Here is a 13,265-nt window from a genome sequence, read left to right as displayed (position 1 = left end):
CAATTTTAAAATCTTTCTGTGCAAGATTTTCAAGGAAAAAAAAAGAAAGAGGCAAACACACCCCCAAGCCCAAACCTGGGCATTTCTTGTCATCTATCGGCCACAAGATGTTCCACCAGGCTTGCATAGGGGCCACAGACACACGTTTAACATAAATCTTGAGCCACGTTTCCCTTCTCACCTGGCTATTCCGTTCCCTATTCCTAGAAGAAAGCCTTTATCTGCAAGCACAGGCACTATATCAGATAAAAAAGAACTCTAACAAAGAGCAACAGCTTGTGAACCAGAAGTTTCGGTTCAGCCAGACTCCTTGCCACCAACAACCACTGTCTTGGATGGCACATCTCCCTTGATTGCTCAGGCTAACCATGACTAGTACAGCAACAACACGGAGAGTTTGTTACCCATCTTCTCCTCTTTCCTTTCCCATGTACAGAAGTCAGAGCTTTGTCCCCACAGATGAACCAGCTACTTTTTGTAGTTGAATGCGTGTAGCTTCCACCCACCCTCACATCAAAATCAGTGTTCTGTTGAAAACAATGAACATTTTATCCTGAACAGGTTTTGAGTTTCCCCACAATACACTACCACCCCCGCCTCCTTCCTTCCCCCCCCCCAAAAAAAAACCAACAAACAACAAAAAAACCTCTTTATTATCTTCCGTCTGGGAAAACAAAGAGCATCCTGGAAGATCACCATGAAGGTCCAAACAAGAGACTGCTGTTCACATTTGGAAAGCCTGTGACACCCTTTTGCCAAAATCAAGCAGAAGCAATGAAAGCTGCACTAACTCAAGGCTGCTTCTACAGAAAACTAACAGTCTACAACTCTAACAGCTTCCTCTAGAACTAATATGTAGGGGAAGAGATTAATCCATGTAAGCATTTGCCCATTTCCCTACCCATATAATGTTTCATTGCTGGTACAATCACGTAACGGTCTATTTGAGTACAGTCAGGTAATTATAAGTCTATTGTATGAATATTTATTAGACCTTTACATCTTGAAAAAAGTTTTGAATGGTGAAATACCACATGTAAACTCAGTTCCTAGTTAATTAAGAAGGATGAAGGGTGACAGAGCATGAAAGAAGGTAAGAGTAAGGAGCAAGATGAACTCTCATTTATCATAAGCAGCAAGGAAGGAGGAAAACAGATTAGGAAATACAGAGCTTTTTGGCTGCTCGATGATTCATCAGCATGGATGCTATCTTGCCACACAAGTAAATAAAGAAACAAACACATTTTTCCTTTGCAGGGCCAGCTCTAGGTGGCCCTGCTTGAGCAAGGAGGTTGGACCAGATGACCTCCTTCCAACCTCAACCATTTTATGATGCTAGCCCCGAGACACCAACATGGCTTAGACAAAACAAGAAAGAAATCAAGAAATGCAGTTTCAAATTCCAGCTTTGTTTCCTGCAACTTATGACCATCTCTACCATTGCAAGGCCATTAAGTCAAGGGTTCAAACTATACAGCTAACATTCTTTTATCCTTGCATCTCTTTAGTAAAAGAATCAGTTTTACTCTAGAAAGCTTTAATAGCCTTATTCATTACCACCAGGTGTCTTAATCCCCAAAGAGCAATGAACAAATTCAGAGCACGCTGAATTATTCCACAGGTATCTTCTAATGCAAGTTTATCCTTTAACAATAGAGGCCCCTTTGAAGTCCATAGGGAGCTCAGCTGAATGGGACTCAATGCAGGTTTTTTTAGAGTTCCCTGTGTCAACTTTTAGCTAAATTCAACTAATAAACAGAAGTGCTGAGATCTGGGCTTAAAGCGTATCTATCACAACACTGATGTGTTGGAACTTAGTTTTCTGAAATACTGTTTGAACATGATGTTTCTAACCACCTTTATACCTGAATGTCTTCCATACCATCTCTGTGATGCTTTGTATTTCATTTAGAAAAGTGACACATATTAAGGATTTGATGCTTTTTGAAAGAAGTCCATTACAAATACATCTTAATTTATTGCATGTGCAATTTATAATTCTGCAGTGTCACTGGAAACAGCATATAATAGCTTCCCGTCTTTTTTCTTTTTTTCCTCCAGTGTCCTCTGCTTGCAGTGACACTGAGATTAAAAGGGACTGTTCTTAGAGTGATGAATTTCAAACTGTACATGATGATTTTTTCTTCATTAAGAAATGGTAATGAAAAGGGCAATAGATTAGAGGACACCACAGCATCTGACAAAAGGAAAGACCAATACCTATCTCAAATTATTCCGATCAAATACTATACCTTTAATTTTCCCATCTCAAGGGATAAAAACCAAAAGCTTCATTCACTCTGCTTAACTACCTTTGTACAGCAGGGTATTTTCATTTGGGAGGAATGGGACTAGGGGAGGAAAGTGGGGACTGACCTAACTGAATATCATTGATCCAATGATACAAGGCTGTATCTCTTATTTGTAACCCATGCACAGCTGTGCCAATATCCACAACACTTTTAAAGATGACTTATGTGCAAGTGCAGTTTTTCTCCCAGGGTCTGGCTCTTTCCACAACAGAAGTAGCACCTCAGGCAGTTACCTTCCTAGCTGTTGGTATTCCCTTCAAACTTTGAGCTTACTACTCAGTTTCATGTACTGAAACAGAGTGAAAAATTCTCACCCTGTCCAAAAGGCACAGAATTTGGATTTCTGTGTACAAAACTCCCCAGCACAATGATCAGTCTGCAGAGGAGTCACAGCCAGCCATAAAGGCAACAGGCTCCTGGACTTCCCAGACCAGACTGGTACCTTGCCCTGCCACCCTCTTCCAGCTCCCAAGGGTATAAGTAAATTAATTCATTTCGTGAAGTAGTAACCTGAATAGAGCATTCTGTAACTTATAAACCAAGTCTTTTGAAAGTTTCCTGGTTTTCTCCCTCCAATTTGGCATAAAGACACCTGATGCTTGTCAATGCTTCTGTACAACCAACCCTTTCTGTATGTCAAAATGTCTTACAGCAACTTCTATACAGCACTTTAGACATGTCAGAGGAGCAAACAAAGTTATCAGTTTCCATCTTGAAGAAAATCTATGAAGTGGCTACTGCATTGCCAGGAGTCTGTGCACATCAGGAAGTGAATCTTATGATAGAAGCACATGGATATCAGGCATGTCAGTCTTTCCCAGAAGATTTGAAAGGCAATAATTACTATTTTTCACACCACAGCTTAGTAGTTACATTAACCCCATACTTCAGAATTTCTACCAGGCACCTGCAGAAGCAGAAAACTAGACCAGAAACACACTCCAAAGGGAGGAAGGCTTCTGCCATTACTTTACCTCCAATAAGTCTGAGTTAGCCTCCTTTACAGAAGGGAGCAAAAAAGTCTGCTGGGTCGCTGACAGCACATATGGCACGCTGTGCCTAGGATTTACCTTGCACTTGACAAAAAGCTAAGACAGAGACAAATATCACAGAAGAATGTGAGACAAAAGTGACGAGAAAGCTAGCCAAATATCTCCAACCACTCCTGAAAGATGGGGCTTTAGAGGTGAACTGCAGCACAGAATACAAGCTTTAGCCACATCCACCAAGGCTCCTGCTAACATGCACATCAAATACTTTCTCCTATGCTTTGTGCATATGTGGCCTCAAATCTAACAGCTAACTTAAAAACACAGTCTCCCCATCTAACTGAGCACAGGCCCTTTGCCCTTTCTTCTCTCCATTAAAAGCTGACTATGTCACCTTGAAAAAATAAAAGATTTGGTGAGACATACCAATTGCAGAGACATACTGTACCCTCTCACCTACTACCCTCCAAAAGCCCTATACAGTGACTGCAAAATTCAAACAAAACAATGGATGCTCCGCAACGCTATGGAAGTTCTGTTTTAGGAGGGGTATTTTTTGTTTCGTTTGGGTGGGTTTTGGGTTTTTTTTGTGCAGGGGCAGGAGCTGGGAGGGGTTTGGGAGGCTTGGGGTGGGTGGGGTTGGGGTTGTTTTTTTGTTTGATTTTTTAGGGTGGTGGCAGGTTTTGACACCCAAAGTAACAAAGTAATCCTCTGATTTATTTGCTCAAAGAGATTCTTCGAAGACTGAGTCATGCTTGCTGCAGTTGAGAAGTCATCTACTTGCCACGCCTTCTTTATTCCCTCCAGTCATACCCTACACTGTCAAGCCGTCCAATTATACTCTTATGTGGGCCTTTTTCCAATTATGGGTTTTTTTTCAGATGCTAATAAAGGCTGAACTAATGAAAGAGATGAGCAAATGCAAAATTTGACTCATAATCTGGTCACGTTAAAAACAAACTCTTTGAAACTTAGTTGCAAAGAGTTGGGCTGCAATGAAACAATTGGAATATGCTTTGAGAAAAAAAAATTGTTTTCAGAATAAAACAATACATAAGGATGAATATCGCATCCAGGAGATGTTGGTGAATACCATGAGCAGTGTTGATATCTATAAAGCAGAAAGGGAATAAGAATAGCAAACGGAAGAATAAGACAGTTGTTTCCTATGGGAAAGAAACACATAGAAGTTTGTTCTAGCAGAACTCGGGAAAAGGAAGATTGATGCTACATATCCTGAAATATCCCATCTGATTTTAAAGAAGTGCGATCCACACACTCCTTTGGAACGAGTTTTGTACATCTCCCTTGATTATCGGAGCTCAATCGTAAAGCAGGTTCACTTTCCTGAACTTCTCCTGTAGTGCAGCAGTGAGAGTGCACAGGAGCAGCAGCAGAGCAAGGAAAAGGGCAGCAGCAAACAGCTAAAACTACACATCAAGACAAGAACGCAAGTTTCAAAAATTGTCCCGAAGGCATCGAAGAAGGCACTGGGAGAGTGGCAGGGCACATGCATAAGTGAGACAAGGCAAGAGCAGAATAAGAGAATGCAGATGAGCTCAATGGACAGAAAAATATGGTAATTGGGAAAGCCAGCATAAAACAATTTAGGAAAAAGACAGCAAGAGGTTGAACTAACAATGAAATGCAATAAATTACAAGAAAAATAGCAGTCAATACCAGACTGCACTAAAATGGCAATCCATTAACAATCGATTATAGTGAAACAGCAGTAAGACGTAGTCAGTAAGATGACCAGCTGGAGGAACTATTCTTTTCTACATATATAGACTACAATTTCTTCTACACAGTTACCATTTTTAATTGTTCATTCAATTAAATTAGGCCTGCGTCTTTTCTGTACATAGCCGCAGTATTTATGACACTATTAAGAAGCCCTGCTGGAACCTGGGCAGGGGGTTGCTCACAAGGTTTGCATGCGAGCATTAGGGAAAGATTCTTACGCTATCTCGCCCACACTTAGCAAGCTGTATCAGTTCATTCACATACATGGGAGGGCAGGGGTTATTGTTTGTTTCTTTAAGAACATAAAACCATAAAGATTAAGGGGAAGATAACTGGTAGAAATCCACTCATATTCTCCTCCACAAAGATCTGCCGTGCTGTATCCCGGGAGCACTGTCTGTACAGCTTACTGAAGTCCGATAAAACTGCAGGGAGTTTCCCTTCGCACGGAACCACATTCGTGGCAGTGAGAGCAGAGTCATCTACTTTCCTTCAGCAGTGGAAGAGGTGGACTTTCCACACTTGTGCTTTACAAACCACAGATGATGTTGAAGCAACTTTGCCTGGAGATTGAAGCTTGTCCTCGATCACACCGAAGGATCACTGAATGCAGGAGATCATAGGCCAGCACGGTTGCAACTTATAAATATCAGTTTCCAATAATGAACAAAAAGAGGCATTAAAAACAGTGTTCAGGCACCAGAGGCAAACTTATATTCACCTAAGTCTAAATTTGCTGCATTTTGTATAAAACTATGACATTTGAAGGGGCTACCTTCCATTTGGCAAGCTAGAGATCCCTAGATACTGCTCACCCTGACCCTCTTCTGATGGGAAGCACTGGATGCAAGCATTAAACTCAGTCCTTTCTCAGGTAGCTACGTTAGGAAGACTTGATTTAATTAAAGGAGCTCCTGCACAATGTTTTAATTCAGCCTCAGAAGAAAACAACATTGTAGGGCTTAAATAGAAGGTCTCTTATCCACTGAGCAGACAACTTTTTTCCATAGCAAAGACATACCAGCTATTGTGTAAACTTACTTCTTTTAAAACACAAACTAATAGAACTGATGCACTGCACCAAGGAAACTTGAGCAGACAACCTTGGCGGCAGTACATACACTGGTTTACCACAGAGAAAGAAATACAAAAGCTTTTAATGAAAGAAGCCGAACGCAAAGATAATAGCTTCCATTTCACTACAGCATTGCAGAAGGAAACAATTGGTTTCCCAAAGGACTGCTCCAAGTTATAACTAGCGAAGGCCCTGTGATTTCAGAGATAACAGCTCCTCCTGGTCTGTCCTCTCAAGTACTGGCAATCAATTAACACAGCAAATTAAAGCTCAGTTTAGTCTGACAGGCTAACAGAAACAAGATATGATACAGTGCCTTTAAAAATCTCTTTGACAGCCAGCAGACAACTGTTTATGCTTTATATATCGGGCCCAGTTTCACTGAACTTTACTGCAGCTACAGAGCTACAACTTTTGGAGGGCAAGAGTTCTAGTTTTGCAAAGCTCCATCCTTGTCACTTTGGGAATATGAGTTTTTCTTCTCACAGAAGGGTGCTACACATGTTTCACTGCAGATGCAGCCATGAAACATCCCCTTCCATGCCCAACTGTATCTGCCTACATTTTACCTCAAATACTTTTGTCCAAATTCTTTCAGACTGCTGCCTAGTTTGGGGGGTGTGTGTGCAGTAATGGCACTAGAAATATGGGGAAGGTAGAAAGATTTGATAACTGTTTCACTAACTTAGACTTGCCTGGATCAGACATCAGAGCTTTAAAACGATGCATACGGCCACGTCATTGTTCTGCTGCGTGAAATACAGTCCTCTCCTTTGGGCCTTGGAGATCCAACATCCTAGGCTCCTTAAGCCTGGAATGTCATGTGTGTGTGTGTGTCCCATAAATTTAGGTTTGGGATATTATAACAAGTAATTAAGTATCTTCTCTCTAGCATGTATAATCAGATTTGCTGTGTTTGCATCTGGTTTTATAGCACACACACTACCACTAGCTTTATAGAGTTTCTAGAAAATTAGAGTTATTTCTAGAAAAAACACAAACAACAAAGCCACATTATTCTGAGTACATAAAGGTGTTAATCATTTGGGATGCCAATTTAATCCATATTAATTTAGATTATTTTACTATTAAGCAATTTCAAGTTTTATATCATAGTAATATAGTAATGAATTTAGGTAGACAGCAAATATTAAGTTTTGAAGAACCTGGCCACATCCCTGGGAAAGAAGCCCATTACCTAGAAGCCAGCCAAGTATCTTTGGATAATAACTACAATAAGGTAGCACAGTGTCAGACCTTGTCTCCTCATCCTTTTCTCCACTGCTTTCTATACCACTGCCAGGATGTGCTGCTGAGACTTGTCTAGCACGTTTTGATTTTCAGAGTGCAGGCAACAAGACCACCAGCTCCATGTGAGCTTTTGGGAGCAGAAAATGGAGAAGGAAAAAGAATAACACAGAACTTCCAGCCAGCCTCCCCAGTATGGAGGGGGTTTTGCCCAGGTGAAGACCCAACTAGTCAAGATGCAGTCCAAGTCCCCACCCTTCCTTCCCCATGGAGTCACTAGTTTCTGGGTCACTTTTCTCTTTGTTTTTCAGCCAAACTCTATAACCATTTTCTTACCCTAATGACTTCCAGGGAACTCAAATCTACAGGACAGGTTCAGTTCTCTCAGCATTAGGGCATGCCACAAAAGGCAAGAAGTCAAAATAGGCATAGTCCTGCAAGCCCGTGCCTGGACATCCAAACACACAGGGACCTCTGTGCTGGCAAGGGCAGAGTACAGCAGACTACTGAGGCATTTAAACCACCCTCCCACATTGCATCATAGCTTATCAGGATTCAAAGCTAGCACTCTCAGAGACAAATACCTGATCCTAGGTATCTGTGGCTAAAGAAGCAGATGCTGCAGAACCAGAAGCAGCCATGGCAGGCTTCAGAAGGTTGAGCAAGTAGCAGTAACTACATGCACCCCTAACACCTGCAGCCTAAGGAGTCATGCTGACTGTTGGTTTGGAAAACAGACTAGCAACTATCTAAAAAAGCCTGAATAATACAATAGCACCTGAGAGCACCAATAACATACACATACCTAAATACGCATATGCTCTAATTAATGTTGATATTGATGTGAATACTTTTCAATTTCTACACAAGAGCACTCAAAAAATAAGAACTGAGGAGAGCAAAAGATCTGTAACCTTTCCATTGAATTCAATTGTTTGTACTTCCACCCGAGAGCCCATATTATTCACATTTGAGCCTGTGGGACAAAAGCACTGGGGTGGTTTGAAGAACAGAACCCCCAGTTAAGAACTGGCACAGCTCCTGTCAGCTCTTCACTGACATTTAAACTACTTCAATATTATCTTATCAAACCTTTGAGCATAAGCACTCCGTTAGAAAACTGTGATCTGAAATCCAAATCCAAGAGACAACCAGGTAGCAGAGAACCAGCATCCAGCTGTGTGCCAGCTCTGTCAGCAGCAGGACTTTGCTGCTCAAGGCCAAGCAGGGAAAGGACACAGGCTTGTCATTAGTAATAAGATTCTGCAATGCAGCCATGTGCTACCAGCTCTTGGTCCTTTTACTACCCCCAACGCAGTAAGGAAGATCTAGACACTTAGTAAGCAATTTCCAGTCCCCCTGCATTCAAGATGAGGCAGGTCAGCAGCACCACCTCAAACAAGAATTCTGGACTTCCGTTTTTCTTCCCTCTATGTACATTTTCAGCTTTTTCTTCTCCCTCTGCCCTTTCTCACTTGTTTGAGGGGTTGGGAGGAGAGGGGGGAAGGTCAAAGCAAAACAGTAGTCACAGCATCAATAAAATACTTCCTCCCCCAACCCGGTATCAAATCGTTCTGCCTTCATCACACAACTGTCTTGCAGCTAATTGTATCACCTCGGTTTTACTATCCACTACTGCATAAGCAGTGCTATTTTCAGTTGACTTGAAATACTACCTTTAACACTATTCTGAATGGAACCTGAGAAAAGCCTCCCGACAGCAAAAGTCCCACCCTTTTGTATACTTAGCCCTGAGCAGAGTACTTGTACATTTTCTCAGCATACAACAAGCACAGTCACTGCTCTAGACAAGTTGTCAGGTAAGACCCTCTAGCGTCATAAGAGGCTATAAAAGTACTTATTTTACTGCAAGAGTGAAGCCAAAGGGCAATCGTAGTGTTGAAACCAGAGAAGCCTCTTTCTTCTCACCTCCCCCCAGTTCTGCATCCAGCTAAAGACAGCCCCTTTGCTAGGAAAGGTACTTCATGTTCACTCTCTGCCTCTGGCAGTGCCATGGTTAGTTTGCTTAGTGGTACAAGATCAAGCTGCTCAGTGCCTTATCCTGTCAAATAACAAACACACCCACGGATGGAGGCTCCCAAGCCTCTCTGGGCCCCCTTTCAGTATCTAATTATCTTCATGATGAAGAGGTTTTGCTGACAGGAATTTTCCCTGATGCAACTTGTGCCTGTTGCTCCTTTGATATGGGTCTGATGTCCACAACAAGGAAAAACAAAACCACAAAAAAACCCCAGAAGCCAATACCTAAGACAACCCCACAGACTGAGACCTAGCTGGGTCTTAGTTAAGTCACTCTTAGTTAAGACTGGTTAAACAGATCATCTTAGCACTGTTCTGTATAAATCAGTACCCTTAAAAACTTTTAACTGAGAAGAAGCCGCACAGACAGTAAGCTTGGTCTGTCATCAGCTTCACTGTCCCTTCCTTCACCTCTGCAGCCCACAACCTCACCTCGGAGCCTGCCCTTGCTCTCCCCACAGCAGCAGCCCTCCTCCCGTCACCTCCACCCCCCCAACCACCTTCTCTCGTCTCTCTCTGTCCCCAGCCCCACCAGACCACAGGCAGCCCTCTCCATCCACCACCCCTTCCCTCACCCACTCCCTCTTCTCCATCGCCTCTCGTTGCTCTTCACGATGATCATACTTTGTTTTCCCACCCTGACGCTCCGGGGCTCTTCCGCGACACAGCTCGGCAGGGCTGGCAACTTCACACACCTCCCACCCGTGGGACGCCCACGGGTCCCGCGAAAGGTCAGGAAAACCCAGCGGCCCGTTTCTCGCTGTCGCGCCGCCGGCGGGAGCGCTGGGGTGACCCGCCGGGCGTTTCGGGGAGGCAGCCCCGGGCAGCCCCCGCCCGCCGGCCCCCGCCCGGGTCGGTAAAGGGGTTTCCCGCCGGCTCCCTCCCCTCGCAGCCCACTGCCACGGCCCCGCTCGGGTTTTCCCACGGCGCCGAGCTCGTTTGACACGACAAACGGGCGTGTTATTGCCGGGGGGGGGGGGGGGGGGCGCGGCGCGTTATCTCAAGGGCAGCGTCCCCGCTTCTTTCCTCCTCTCCGGCCGCCTTAAACCCAAACTCTACAACCCCCCGCCCGAGAACCCCGCAGGGGCGCACGCCACGGGCGCGGGAGTTGCGCGCCGCCCCACGCGCGGAGCGTCCCCGCGCACCAACCCCGCCGCCCGCCTTGGTGCGGGCACCCAAAAAGTAACGCTTTCAACTTGTGACTTGCCCTCGAGGCGCGCCCGGGCACCGCGGCCGCCCCCCGCAGCACTCCCGCCTCCCGCTCCGCGCACCCCCGCGGCGGAGAGCGGCCCCCGCGCCGGCGCTGACGGGGCGCGGGGGCGCGGAGGAGCCTCGGGGCGGCGCGGGTGTGGGGCGGCGGTGTGGGGCCGGGGCGGACGGGCCGGGCCCGCCGGGCAGGGGCAGGCACAGCCACCCGAGCAGCCCCAGCCGCTGAGCGCGGCCGCGCAAGTTGGGCGCAGGGCGCCGGCAGCGCCGCGGCACTCACCCGCCTCACCGGGAGGGACCTTCCCGCGGCCGCCAGCAGCAGCAGCAGGAGGAGGAGGAGAGCGAAGCCGAGCGGCGGCGGGGAGAGGGGCATGTCCGGGGCGGCCCCCCCCCGCCATGCGCGGGGACCCGGCCAGGCTCCGGCTCCCGCTCCCCGCGGAGGCTCCGCGGCGGGGGACGGCGGTCGCTTTTGTAGCGGCGTCGGAGGCGGGGACGGGGCCGGGGCCGGGGCCGGGGCCGGGGCCGGGGCCGGGGCGGCCGAGGTGCGGCGCGGAGCGGCAGGGCGCGGCGCGGCGCGGTGCGGTGCGGTGCGGTAGGGGCTGTGCGCGGCCCGGCGGCGCTGGGGCTGCGGGGGTCGCCCCTTGGCGCGGAGGGCGGGCGGGCCGGTGGCCGGTGTCGTCAGCGCGAAGGGCTGTTTCGGGAGGGGAAGGAAAAAGAAAAAAAAAAAAACACAACGGAGAAAATGCCTTTGCGATCCTGGCCCCCCTCTCTTCACCTTCTTTTATTTTAATCTGAATTTGTCCAGGCTCGGGCATCTTGGTGGCCTTCGTGCTTTTCCGCGACGCCCGGGTTTTATTAGTTTTTAATCACAAGTAGATGCAATCACCCGTTTATAACATGAATTTGCAGAGGTGCACGTCAGATCGGAGCTTGGTTTCCAACTTGAAGTCAGGGCACAGTTCAGTCCTGGCAGTAGTATGATGTGTAAATTTGGAGGATTTAGAAAACTTACTTGCCTCGCAAAAGTGTGCTCTGAATTTGTTTTGTACTAGATTCATATTATTGTCCTTACGTATTCACTTTGCGCTGACTAGCAAAACCAAACCTTCAATAAATCACGTATATTTGGTGAGATTGTACACCAGCATCTGGAAGAAGAAAGCACACAGAACCTAACAGATTTAGAAGGAAAGCTCAACATTGAACAGGGAACTTGGGAATAGGTTTCACATTGGTCTGTTAGATGCTACTGGAATACAAAGAAGTTAATAGCTTAAATATTAATGACGTATATTAATTTCAAATACAACACAGCATCAGGCTGATGCTTTGGGAATGTAACTAGTCAGAGCAGCGATGCTGTGAGATCATGAAATCCCTCAGCATGTGAATTGCCAGGACAGCGGTGACATCTCAATGCATAACTCCAGGCAGAAAGAATTTGCCATGTTGGTCTGGTTGACTGAAGGATGAAAAGATACTTCCTTCAACTTTTGTAAAGTGAGAGAAAACAAAGGTGGAAGGAAAAAAAATTACTCCCAAAGAAGAGAGAAAGAACGTGCATTTTGGGTTGTTAAAGACATGATGCCCAAACTCTCCAAGTTAGTTAAAACCCCTAATGTCTGCCTCAGGTGATGTTTTTTATGTCGCTCGTTGAGATTAATTTTTTTACTATCCCAGTAAAATAAATACTCTGTTCCTGTAGAATAAGTATGTCTGCAACAGACATTGCTGAAGACATAGGGAACAGTGAGAAGGAATGAAGAATGAAGATTTAATTGCAAAAGCATGTTCAGCCACAGCATTGTCACCTGGAACAACAAAAAGATTCTCTGATTTTTAAAGAAATCAGCAATTCCCTGGATTTAAAAGATTTAAACCCATACCTGATGCTTGCCTCAGACGGATGAAGATAATGAGACAGGGAAAATTCTGCTTATTTTGCCTGAATCTGTATTTTTGTGCGTGCACGTTCCAAGACAAATTACACGTAGATACAAGAAACTTCTGAAATAAACTACATTTCTGTTACCTGCAGTCATCTCATGTCCTGAAGGAAACAACCGGAGAGCACCTGCTATACCAGAAACGTGACTAGGAAAACTAACAGTTGGCTGTTAACTGTTTTATGTGGTTTGACTCCCCGGAAAGGCTAACAGAGGGCCGTGCCCAAGCCTAGTTACACCTCACAGGAGTGTTTTACTTGAAGCCTGACACCTAATCCCCTTTGGAAGTGCCTATGGGCTGGCCTTTCCTCCTGGCACCTGAAGACCATACATGTTACACGTCCTTTCAATAAAACAACAGAAATACCAGACAACTGAGCAAAATATCCTCCAGCTTCCTTCAGGCCTGGCAACAGAAACCTTTAAATTAAGGGAAAGAAACCTCTTCCACCTGGACAGCACCGCCAGCCTTAGCGGGGTGCACAGACTTCACATGCAAATCTCTACTGCTTTCTACTGTTTCTGCACCAGGCGTATTATTTAAGTTTTCCAGTTAGGACTTCTGCTCCCAAGAGGACTCCCAGCACCTGTGCACAGCAGAGGGCCGGCTGCTTTTGCAAGACCTTAATTGGCTCACGTCTCTGTTGAAGAACCTTATCAGGGCTATGAGGGTGACATATATCACTCTGGAAGCAGAGGTATT

General features: G+C 45.6%; 1 protein-coding gene across 1 annotated transcript in view; it reads right to left on the bottom strand.

Moving 5' to 3' along the window:
• Positions 1 to 11,259, bottom strand: part of GLP1R (glucagon like peptide 1 receptor) — an 87,570-nt gene extending 76,311 nt beyond the window's left edge. Inside the window, exon 1 of the mRNA XM_064446019.1 lies at positions 10,897 to 11,259. Coding sequence (XP_064302089.1) covers positions 10,897 to 10,989 — 93 coding nt within the window. The 5' untranslated portion in view covers positions 10,990 to 11,259. The remainder of the gene's footprint in view (positions 1 to 10,896) is intronic.
• Positions 11,260 to 13,265: the final 2,006 nt, after the last annotated feature.

The sequence above is a fragment of the Phalacrocorax carbo genome, chromosome 3 (assembly GCF_963921805.1).
Source record: "Phalacrocorax carbo chromosome 3, bPhaCar2.1, whole genome shotgun sequence".
Taxonomy (NCBI): Eukaryota; Metazoa; Chordata; class Aves; order Suliformes; family Phalacrocoracidae; genus Phalacrocorax; species Phalacrocorax carbo.
Note: the sequence above shows the minus strand (reverse complement) of the source record. Positions and strands in the feature narration are given on the sequence as shown.